A 12,557-nucleotide genomic window follows, 5' to 3' on the forward strand; every position below is an offset into this window, starting at 1 on the left:
AGTATTGATTAGAATTAACAAGGATTCTGGATAAAGTTATTGCGGGGTCCCTGAAGAGTAAGGATAGACTCAGAATAGAGAAAGGATATTTGTGATTTTCACCATTTGGATGTTTAGAGGAACATTCAGATCACCAAAGTAAATGGAAGCAAGTTTATTAAGTGACCTATCTTGCTAACTTCATCTCTGTTTCACATGTTATAAGCCATTGTTTCTTTTATTTCTGAGCTTTAATTACTTTGAAAATTCAGGCTATACCACAGAAGTATACAAAGCCCACTATGGAAAGAAAAGAATGAGGGAAAAAATATTTCTTGACACCCGTTTTTCTAGAAGCTTTCTTTGCAATAATGGCAAGTCCTATGTAGCCATCAATAAATAGTTCCTATAAGAGGACCCATCATCCATGCAACTGCTAGTTTTCCCATCCTTTGTATGGGAAAAGATACAGTCTTACCACTATTTTACTTTCAGCAAAGAGAATCTGCCACTTGTCACTGGTTTGCTTTAGCACCATGAATCTGCCCACTCTTTGTAGGGTAGGAGAAGGGAAACTTTTGACTTCTCAACTATATGCTACACACTTATATATGTTTTTGTTCCATCAGTATTCAAAACTGATATGGCACAGATAAAGTGAATCATTTTTCACCCTTTTATCATAGTCCTTGTGTTAATTTACTTGAAAAATAAAGCAGTAAGAAAACAAAAAGCAGTATCAAAGGAAAGTGGAAAGATTTGTCATAAAAGTTGTCAGAGTTTTTCTGTAGTATGTTCATTGCTATCTCCTGAGATTACTAACTTTTCCCAAAGAATTTATTTCAAGGAAGGTGTTCTAGTTTGCTAGCTGCTGGAATGCAGCACACCAGAGATGGATTGGCTTTTAATAAAAGGGGATTTATTTCATTAGTTCTTCAGAGGAAAGGCAGCTAACTCTCATCTGAGGTACTTTCTTACGTGGGAAGGCTCAGGGTGATCTCTGCTGGCCTTCTCTCCAGGCCTCTGCGTTCCAACAACTTTCCCCGGAGTGTTTTCTTTCTGCGTCTCCAAAGTGCTGAGATGAGGTATGCCGAGCTGCTTGGGCTGTGCTACCTAGCGCTCTCTCATTTAAGCACCAGCCAATTAAATCAAACATTGTTCATTGCAGCAGGCATGCCTCCGAGCCAACTGCAGATGTAATCAGCAACAGATGAGGTTCACGTACTATTGCCTCATGTCCACAGCAATAGATGTAGGCACCTTTACCTGGCCAAGTTGACAACTGAATCTAACCTACCACAGAAGGTTTCAGAATTATTTTTCACTTTTTGCTTTTCTTTTTTATATAGGTATAAATAGAACAGCCTTAAGGGAGATAAAGTTATTACAAGAACTAAGTCATCCAAACATAATTGGTGTGAGTATAACCTAAGTTGTTTATGGAATTTGGGACTCTACCCCTTTCTGAATGTGGTGGATGTTGATTAGAGACTTAGTAAGATGAGTTTTAGGTAGCTTTGCAGAAAAAGTTTAAAAGAGTATCAGCCTGAAAATATATTTTTTATCTTAATTATTCCTATAGGCAGTGTCTTTGAAACAGCTAATTAAATAAATCGGTAAATACTGGCGTACAAAGCTAATTTTGTCAGCGTTTTGAAACCTGGAGACCTCTAGCATAGTAAAGAGTGTGTGCCTGCATTCAAAACCCTTCTGCTGTGTGAGACTTCTAACAAATTCCTTCTCATGACTCTATGCCTAGTACCTCATAGAGTTGTGAGAATAGCTTACATGTAAAATACCTGCAATAGTGCCTGGTATAGAGAATAGCTGCTGCAGCTGCTGCTACTATTTAGAGAATTTTCTTAACCACAGTGCTTGGGAATTTTCTCTATATTGGAGATTTCATTAATTCATTTCTTAACTAAAACTCCAAAAATTGTTGGGGCAAGGTTAAGTAGTGTTGTTGTTTTTTATTTTAAGCAATGAAGTTTAATATTTTTATATCTCAAAGAACTAATTCCTATCCAAAAAGATAGCCATCAAATTAATAAAATTATTTAAGCTTTATCAGGAACTAACAACGTTCAAATGTTTGTTTAAAATTTTAAAAATTTACATCAGTTGTGTGATATTGGCAAATAAATAATAGAAAAGCACATTTAAATTTTTTGCTTTGCAGCTCCTTGATGCTTTTGGACATAAATCTAATATTAGCCTTGTCTTTGATTTTATGGAAACTGATCTAGAGGTAAGAATGAGTTTCTTAGAGATTTTTTTTTCTTCCCATTTATCAAAAGAAAACTTGAATGTTTATTTTCTGCTTATGAAGAGTCTGATGCTTAATTTTCTTGAAATCTACATGTACTCTGAAGGTCAAAAGGATCTTTTAAGTTCTTTACTTTTGATCATTTAGCCAGTATGATCATTTGATCATATTCCCAGTGTTAAATAGAGATTTGGATTTCATTAGCATTTCTGTCTCCTAAGTTCACTGTAGCTTATCAACAATCCTTTTAAAGAAAGCAACTTTAGCCTGTGAAAGGTAAGAGCTTTTTTCCCATATTATCACAGAATAACGTCAACCTTTTGAAAGTCAAATTTCTTTTTGAGAAACATAAAATCTCTTTCAATTACTTAACAATTGAATTTCAAAAAACTGACCTTACTAATTATGTGAAACAACTGGCATTCTAATAACTAGTGGGAATATAAAATAGAACTGTCACTTTGGAAAACAGTTTGTCAGTTTCTTTAAAAATTAAATATACACTTACTGTATGATTCAGTAGTGTCATTCCTAGCTATTTACCAAGAGAAACGAAAACATACGTCCACACAGAAATAAATCAGAACACAAAAGTTTAGCTTTATTTATAATCACCAAAACTGGAAACTCCCAAGTGTCCTTCATCTAGTTAATGGATAAACAAACTGTGGCAACAGGAGTAAAAAGAACTACCAGGACTTCTGGAGAAGATGGCGGCTTAGTAAGGAGCACGCGCGTCTTAGTTACTCCTCCACAACAACTACTAAAGAACTAGAAACAGTACAGAACAGCTCCCGGAGCCACGACAGAGACCAAACATACAGTGTACCCCATTCTGGAACAGCTGGACCGGCTAAGAGACTGTGCTGCAGTGAGGTCCCTGAGAGGCGCGCGCTTCCCCAGGCCGCGGCAGCTGGTGGCCGGAGCCCCTTCCTCCCTCCTTTCGGGCCGGCTGGGAGCTTCGGATCGGCGGTTCCCCAAGCTGCGGCGGCTGGTGCCCCTTCCCCATGCGCGGCTTCCCGGGCCAGCTTGGAGCCTCGGATCAGGGTTTCCCCAAGCCGCGGCGGCCAGCAACCGAGCCCCTCCCACACACGCAGCTTCCCGGGCCGGCTGGGTGCCTCGGATCGGCGGTTCCCCACGCCACGGCAGCCGGCAACCGGAGCCCCTCCCACACGCAGCTTCCTGGGCCAGCTGGGAGCCTGGGATCGGCGGTTTCCCAAGCTGCGGTGGCCGGCGACCGGAGCTCCTTCCACACACGCAGCTTCCCGGGCAGCTGGGAGCCTCGGATCAGCGGTTCCCCAAGCCGCGGCAGCCGGCAACCGGAGCCCCTTCCACACATGTGGCTTCCCGGGCATCTGGGAGCCTCGGGTTGGCGGTTCCCCAAGCCGCGGCGGCCGGCAACCGGAAGCCCTCCCACGCGCGGCTTCCCGGGCCAGCTGGGAGCCTCGGATCGGCGGTTTCGCAAGCCGCAGTGGCCGGCACCCCTCCCCCACAGACAACTTCCCGGAGGGAAAGGAAAGAGTCTCCAACAGTAGTAGAGACTGAGCCCAACCTAACACCAGTAGTGGCATTAATGAACAATTTCTGACTACTAAAAATAGGCCCCCAGCTCAGGTGAAACTGATCAAGGCGGAAGTCGCCAATTGAGCTAACTGAAAAAGAGGAAAGGGGGCGAAACAGAGCCTTCTGCGGCTGTTACTACGGAGGTTTGGTTGCCTCTGGGCTCAGCGCTGGGATTACACAGGTTGCAACTGCCCCGAATGCAGAAACAGGCTGCTTTCAGGACTCTCTACCACCTGAACCTTCACCGCGGGAGGGGTGAAATGCAACTCAGGTGGAATCCCTCTCTCAAGGAATTCAGATCCCAGGACTTCACGATTTGAAGCCATTAAAACCAGCCTACAACCTTTCTTCTGTCTCCACCACAAACCCAGCACCGAGAGTCTTCCAAAGTTAAAGGAGCCACAACATCTTTTGCTGGTGGGACCCGCAGACAGACAAGCACAACATACTGGGCAGGATAAGAAAAACAGAGCCCAGAGACTTCACAAGAAAGTCTTTCAACCTGCTGGGTCCCACACTCAGGAAAATCTGATTAAATGCCCAGACGCCAGCAAAAAATAACAAATCACACCAGGAAAATTGAAGATATGGCCCAGTCAAAGGAACAAACCGATAGCTCAAATGAGATACAGGAGCTGAGACAACTAATTCTGAACATACGAACAGAAATGGAAAACCTCTTCAAAAACCAAATCAATAAATTGAGGGAGGACATGAAGAAGGCATGGGATGAAGAAAAAGAAGAAATGGAAAGTCTGAAAAAAGAAATCACAGAACTTGTGGGAATGAAAGATACAGTAGAAGAGATGAAAAAAAAAATGGAAACCTACAATGGTAGATTTAAAGAGACAGAGACTAGAATTAGTGAACTGGAGGATGGAACATCTGAAATCCAAAAAGAAACAGAAACTGTAGGGAAAAGAATGGAAAAATTTGAGCAGGGGCTCAGGGAATTGAATGCTAATATGAAGCGCACAAATATATGTGTTGTGGGTGTCCCAGAAGGAGAAGAGAAGGGAAAAGGAGGAGAAAAACTAATGGAAGAAATTATCACTGAAAATTTCCCAACTCTTATGAAAGACCTAAAATTACAGACCCAAGAAGTGCAGCGCACCCCAAAGAGAATAGATCCAAATAGGCGTTCTCCAAGACACTTACTAGTTAGAATGTCAGAGGTCAAAGAGAAAGAGAGGATCTTGAAAGCACCAAGAGAAAAACAATCCATCACATACAAGGGAAACCCAATAAGACTATGTGTAGATTTCTCAGCAGAAACCATGGAAGCTAGAAGACAGTGGGATGATATATTTAAATTACTAAAAGAGAAAAACTGCCAACCAAGACTTCTATATCCAGCAAAATTGTCCTTCAAAAATGAAGGAGAAATTAAAACATTTATAGACAAAAAGTCACTGAGAGAATTTGTGACCAAGAGACCAGCTCTGCAAGAAATACTAAAGGGAGCACTAGAATCAGATACGAAAAGACAGAAGAGAGAGGTATGGAGAAGAGTGTAGAAAGAAGGAAAATCAGATATGATATATATAATGCAAAAGGCAAAATGGTAGAGGAAAGTATTACCCAAACAGTAATAACACTAAATGTTAATGGACTGAATTCCCCAATCAAAAGACATAGATTGGCAGAATGGATTAAAAAACAGGATCCTTCTATATGCTGTCTACAGGAAACACATCTTAGACCCAAAGATAAACATAGGTTGAAAGTGAAAGGTTGGGAAAAGATATTTCATGCAAATAACAACCAGAAAAGAGCAGGAGTAGCTGTACTAATATCCAACAAATTAGACTTCAAATGTAAAACAGTTAAAAGAGACAAAGAAGGATACTATCTACTAATAAAAGGAACAATTAAACAAGAAGAGATAACAATCATAAATATTTACGCACCGAATCAGAATGCCCCAAAATACTTGAGGAATACACTGCAATCACTGCAAAGGGAAATAGACACATCTACCATAATAGTTGGAGATTTCAATTCACCACTCTCATCAATGGACAGAACATCTAGACAGAGGTCAATAAAGAAACAGAGAATTTGAATATTACAATAAATGAGGTAGACTTAACAGACATTTATAGGACATTAAATCCCACAACAGCAGGATACACCTTTTTCTCAAGTGCTCATGGATCATTCTCAAAGATAGACCATATGCTGGGTGACAAAGCAAGTCTCAACAAATTTAAAAAGATTGAAATCATACACAACACTTTCTCGGATCATAAAGGAATGAAGTTGGAAATCAGTAATAGGCAGAGTGCCTGAAAATTCACAAATACGTGGAGGCTCAACAACACACTCTTAAACAACGAGTGGGTCAAGGAAGAAATTACAAGAGAAATTAGTAAATATCTCGAGGCGAATGAAAGTGAAAACACAACATATCAAAACTTATGGGACGCAGCAAAGGCAGTGCTAAGAGGGAAATCTATTGCCCTAAATGCCTATATCAGAAAAGAAGAAAAGGCAAAAATTCGGGAATTAATTGTCCATTTGGAAGAACTGGAGAAAGAACAGCAAACTAACCCCAAAGCAAGCAAAAGGAAAGAAATAACAAAGATTAGATCAGAAATAAATGAAATTGAAAACATGAAAACAATAGAGAAAATCAGTCAGACCAGAAGTTGGTTCTATGAGAAAATCAACAAGATTGATGGGTCCTTAGCAAGATTGACAAAAAGAAGAAGGGAGAGGATGCAAATAAATAAGATCAGAAATGGAAGAGGAGACATAACTACTGACCTCACAGAAATAAAGGAGGTAATAACAGGATACTATGAACAACTTTACGCTAATAAATACAACAATTTAGAGGAAATGGACGGGTTCCTAGAAAGACATGAACAACCAACTTTGACTCAAGAAGACATAGATGACCTCAACAAACCAATCACAAGTAAAGAAATTGAATCAGTCATTCAAAAGCTTCCCAAAAACAAAAGTTCAGGACCAGATGGCTTCACATGTGAATTCTACCAAACATTCCAGAAAGAATTAGTACCAACTCTCCTCAAACTCTTCAAAAAAATCGAAGCGGAGGGAAAGCTACCTAATTCATTCTATAAAGCCAACATCACCCTCATGCTAAAACCAGGCAAAGATATTACAAAAAAAGAAAACTACAGACCAACCTCTCTAATGAATATAGATGCAAAAATCCTCAATAAAATTCTAGCAAATCAAATCCAGCAACACATTAAAAGAATTATACATCATGACCAAGTAGGATTCATCCCAGGTATGCAAGGATGGTTCAACATAAGAAAATCAATTAATGTAATACACCATATCAACAAATCAAAGCAGAAAAATCACATGATCATCTCAATTGATGCAGAGAAGGCATTTGACAAGATTCAAAATCCTTTCCTGTTGAAAACACTTCAAAGGATAGGAATACAAGGGAACTTCCTTAAAATGATAGAGGGAATATATGAAAAACCCACAGCTAATATCATCCTCAATGGGGAAAAATTGAAAACTTTCCCCCTAAGATCAGGAACAAGACAAGGATGTCCATTATCACCACTATTATTCAGCATTTTGTTGGAGGTTCTAGCCAGAGCAATTAGACAAGAAAAATACAAGGCATCAAAATTGGAAAGGAAGAAGTAAAACTATCACTGTTTGCAGACAATATGATACTATACGTCAAAAACCCGGAAAAATCCACAACAAAACTACTAGAGCTAATAAATGTGTACAGCAAAGTAGCAGGTTACAAGATCAACATTCAAAAATCCGTAGCGTTTCTATACACTAGTAATGAACAAGCTGAGGGGGAAATCAAGAAACGAGTTCCATTTACAATTGCAACTAAAAGAATAAAGTACTTAGGAATAAATTTAACTAAAGAGACAAAAGACCTATACAAAGAAAACTACAAAAAACTGTTAAAAGAAATCACAGAAGACCTAAATAGATGGAAGGGCATACCGTGTTCATGGATTGGAAGACTAAATATAGTTAAGATGTCAATCCTACCAAAATTGATTTACAGATTCAATGCAATACCAATCAAAGTCCCAACAACTTATTTTTCAGAAATAGAAAAACCAATAAGCAAATTTATCTGGAAGGGTAGGGTACCCCGAATTGCTAAAAGTATCTTGAGAAAAAAAAAACGAAGCTGGAGTTCTCAAGCTGCTGGACTTTAAGGCATATTATGAAGCCACAGTGGTCAAAACAGCATGGTATTGGCATAAAGATAGATATATCGACCAATGGAATCGAATAGAGTGCTCAGATATAGACCCTCTCATCTATGGACATTTGATCTTTGATAAGGCAGTCAAGCAATTCACCTGGGACAGAACAGTCTCTTCAATAAATGGTGCCTAGAGAACTGGATATCCATATGCAAAAGAATGAAATCTTTTCATTTCATTTGTATCTCACACCCTATACAAAAGTTAACTCAAAATGGATCAAAGATCTAAACATTAGGTCTAAGACCATAAAACAGTTAGAGAAAAATGTAGGGAGATGTCTTATGAAACTTACAATTGGAGGCGGTATTGAGGCGGTTTTATGGACCTTAAACCTAAAGCAAGAGCACTGAAGAAAGAAAGAAATAAATGGGAGCTCCTCAAGATTAAACACTTCTGTGCATCAAAGAATTTCATCAAGAAAGTAGAAAGACAGTCTACACCATGTGAGACAATATTTGGAAACGACATATCAGATAAAGGTCTAGTATCCAGAATTTATAAAGAGTTTGTTCAACTCAACAACAAAAAGACAGCCAAGCCAATTACAAAATGGGAAAAAGACTTGAACAGACACCTCTCAGAAGAGGAAATACAAATGGCCAAAAGGCACATGAAGAGATGCTCAATGTCCCTGGCCATTAGAGAAATGCAAATCAAAACCACAATGAGATATCATCTCACACCCACCAGAATGACCATTATCAACAAAACAAAAAATGACAAGTGCAGGAGAGGATGCGGAGAAAGAGGCACACTTATCCACTGTTGGTGGAAATGTCAAATGGTACAACCTGCAACCACTGTGGAAGGCAGTTTGGCGGTTCCTCAAAAAACTGAATATAGAATTGCCATGCGACCCAGCAATAACCATTCCTAGGTATCTACTCAAAGGACTTAAGGGCAAAGACACAAACGGACATTGCACACCAATGTTTATAGCAGCATTGTTTACAATTGCAAAGAGATGAAAACAGCCAAAATGTCCATCAACAGACAAGTGGCTAAACAAACTGTGGTATATACATACGATGGAATATTATGCAGCTTTAAGACAGAATAAACTTATGAAGCATGTAATAACATGGATGGACCTAGAGGACATTATGCTGAGTGAGACTAGCCAAAAACTAAAGGACAAATACTGTATGTTCCCACTGATGTGAACCGACAGTAGAAAATAAACTTGTAATATGTCATTGGTAACAGAGACCATCAGGAGTTAGAAATAGGGTAAGATAATGGGTAATTGGAGCTGAAGGGATACAGACTGTGCAACAGGACTAGATACAAAAACTCAAAAATGGACAGCACAATACTACCTAATTGTAATGTAATTATGTTAAAACAATGAAGCTGCATCTGAGCTATAGTTTTTTGTTTGTTTGTTTTGTTTTTTTATATATATTTTTTGTATTTTTTATTTTTATTTTTTCTCTATTATCATTTTATTTCTTTTTCTGTTGTCTTGCTATTTCTTTTTCTAAATCGATGCAAATGTACTAAGAAATGATGATCATACATCTGTGTGATGATATTAAGAATTACTGATTGCATATGTAGAATGGAATGATTTCTAAATGTTGTGTTAGTTAATTTTTTTTTAATTAATAAAAAAAGGGGGCTTTATTGATAAATGTTAATCAACATTCAGGAAAATACAGCTTTTCTTAAAGAAAGAAAAAAAAAAAGAACTACCAATACATGCAGCAAAATGGATGAATCTGAAATGCATTATGCTAAATTTAAAAATCCTTGTTCCAGGCTGCGTAGTATATGCACATATGCATATCCATTTAATTTACATTCTAGAAAAGGCAAAACTAAAAGAATAGAAATAACATTAGTGTTTGCCAGGGGTTGATGGCAAAGAGAAGGATTGCATACATGGAGCTTCTGGGAATTTGGGGAGGTTATAGAACTATTATCTTTTTATGGTCATAGTGGAGTGACTGGATTCATTTGGCAAAATCATGGAACTGTACATGTACAAGGGCACATTTTACCTTGAATCTGATTTTTTTTAAAGAGAAATGAATAAGTTTAATTCATTTAACAGAAATCTAGGAATAAACTGTCTTTAGGCATACTCACAGATAATGTCATCAGAACTCAATCTTGTGTTTTAGTCAGCCCTATTTTCATCTCTGTTGCATTCATTCATGGCATAATTGCTCAATACAGTGGCCCAGGTACTTCCATGCATATCTCTCTAGAGTTTAATAATCCCTGGGGAAAAGTGTTTTGTTCCCTTTGGTTCTATCATAAGTTCTTGCTTTGTTTGATTGTCTTGGTTTGGATCACAGGTCCATCCCTGAACCAGTCTCCATGGCCAGGAAACCACAGTATGAGGATTGGTAATGCTTGGTGTGTGCCTGCATTTGGAGGCCGCAAGTGGGGATCAGTCCATCTTAGCTATGTGGACTGAACTTGGATTGTGGTTTTCTAAACTACTACTAAATGTTATCATAAAAAGGATATATATATATATATACATATATCACCTAAGACACACAGAAACTGTACATGTTCACTACATTCATGCCTAAAAACAAAGTAGCAGGAGACAAAGCACTGCTTTCTTTTCAAACTAGAGATGTTTTCCCTAATCACAAAATCCTGGAAATTCAGATAATGCTTCCTAAGGAGAATTAGGCAACCTCTTTTGAGATTCTCCTGATGGATACACTCACCTTGTGTCTATAAATTATTCTGTATGGGACAGTTTATCTGTAATGATAAAGTATACTCAAATATCGTATAACTGCTTTATAGGTTATAATAAAGGATAATAGTCTTGTGCTGACACCATCACACATCAAAGCCTACATGTTGATGACTCTTCAAGGGCTAGAATATTTACATCAACATTGGATTCTACATAGGGTAAGATCTTAAATGTACTAAGTATGATTGCCTCTTTATGTCATAGTCAAATTTTATATGGCCATTTAAGAACATAAATGGTCTAAATAGGTAAATTGTAAGACAAAATAGAGAGGTAACTAAGCCACACCTTTTCTTCTCTCTATTCTTTTCAATTATTCCACCAGGTAGTGCTTTGAGGACTCTAAAATTATTATGTAAAATGTAGAACTGGAAGAGATCCAGTCCTTCGTTTTTTTCATGGATGAAGAGTGAAGTTGCTAAATGACCTAACCAAGGTTATATATTTTTCAAGATTAGATAGCTGATAACTGATAGGGTATTGGAAGATAGATCTTTTGGCTTTAAGTCAGTGTTCTTTGTGTTATACAGTAGTAGAAGAAAATACAGTAAGATTCTGAATTAAGGTATTCAGTGCTAAAATATCTTTAGAGAAATAATATTTCTAGTAGCTCTACAGTTCTATATGAAATAAAATGTATGACATGGTTGCGTCATTTTTAGGAACGTTCTGTTGTTAGAACGAAGTTGATAATTTAGCTATTTGGATGTTCCTAGGAACTCTTTAGAAAAAATAGCTATGAATAATTTATAATTAGTAATTTTCACTTCTCAAACCTGGAATCCCTTTTAGATTATTGGCAGTATCTTTTAGCAGAAATTTTGAAGAATGTGTTCTTCATCCTTTCTAAGTGCATAACATTTTTATTTACTAAAGCTCATATTATTGTTATTCAGTTAATAGTAGTTACAGTTTGTTGAGCCCTTAGTATAAGCCAGTTACTACGCTTGGCTTTTTACAAGAGATATCAAATTTAATCCTCACAACAATCCATTGAACCTCAGCAAAATGAATTACCTTAAGCCATGGTCTCACTATGTAATTCGACCAATCTTACTTTGCTTTGATGGGATTTTAGATCCATGGAAAAAATGATTGTTTTAGTTTTGGATGTTACCTTGTTTTTAGTACATTTGAAGTTAAGTGAAGTATATGTATCCCTCTGGGATTCTCCTCTACTCTGCTCGCTTATTTGTTTAAAATTTCCATGATACAGGATCTGAAACCAAACAACTTGTTGCTAGATGAAAATGGAGTTTTAAAACTGGCAGATTTTGGCCTGGCCAAATCATTTGGGAGCCCCAATAGAGCTTATACACATCAGGTTGTAACCAGGTGAGAATCTCTTAAATAATTGAAATCTTCTATTGTACAGGATATTAATCAAAGAGCATCAATTGGTTTCTGTGAAATATATTGGCAGAGTTCAGAAATCAGTTGAATTAACGTAATCCTTAGACATTTACCTAGTAACTTGTGGGAATAATTTATAGTTCTTTTTAATGTTTTATTTAGGTAGGATAGAACTTAAGTGGTTGTTTTTCTATCTAATCACCTGATTTGTTGGGCTTGGGTTTATTATATTATTCGTTATATGTCCTTCAAAATGAGTGAAAATGCTCTGAACTTTGATTTGATAAGATGTGGTGTGGTAAGATTAATTGATACCGCAGCAACTTGTTGCCCTTCAGATCTATTATATGTTGTTTTTATTTTGTTGGCACTTTTAATATCTATAAATTCTGACAAATTCAAGAATACAGTGCCTTAATACTTGATTTTTTCA

At 37.5% G+C, this 12,557-nt stretch overlaps 1 protein-coding gene across 5 annotated transcripts in view; it reads left to right on the forward strand.

The window, feature by feature from the left end:
* CDK7 (cyclin dependent kinase 7) overlaps window positions 1-12,557 on the forward strand; it is a 92,629-nt gene that overhangs the window by 11,653 nt on the left and 68,419 nt on the right. For all 5 annotated transcript variants that reach the window (XR_013158040.1, XM_077117416.1, XM_077117417.1 and 2 more), the window contains exons 4-7: window positions 1,329-1,396; window positions 2,159-2,227; window positions 10,819-10,929; window positions 11,988-12,106. Coding sequence is in view for 4 of the 5 variants with exons in the window: in XM_077117416.1 (XP_076973531.1) it covers window positions 1,329-1,396; window positions 2,159-2,227; window positions 10,819-10,929; window positions 11,988-12,106 (367 nt within the window). In the remaining variant the exon portion in view is untranslated. The remainder of the gene's footprint in view (window positions 1-1,328; window positions 1,397-2,158; window positions 2,228-10,818; window positions 10,930-11,987; window positions 12,107-12,557) is intronic.

Source organism: Tamandua tetradactyla, chromosome 9 (assembly GCF_023851605.1).
Source record: "Tamandua tetradactyla isolate mTamTet1 chromosome 9, mTamTet1.pri, whole genome shotgun sequence".
Taxonomy (NCBI): domain Eukaryota; kingdom Metazoa; phylum Chordata; class Mammalia; order Pilosa; family Myrmecophagidae; genus Tamandua; species Tamandua tetradactyla.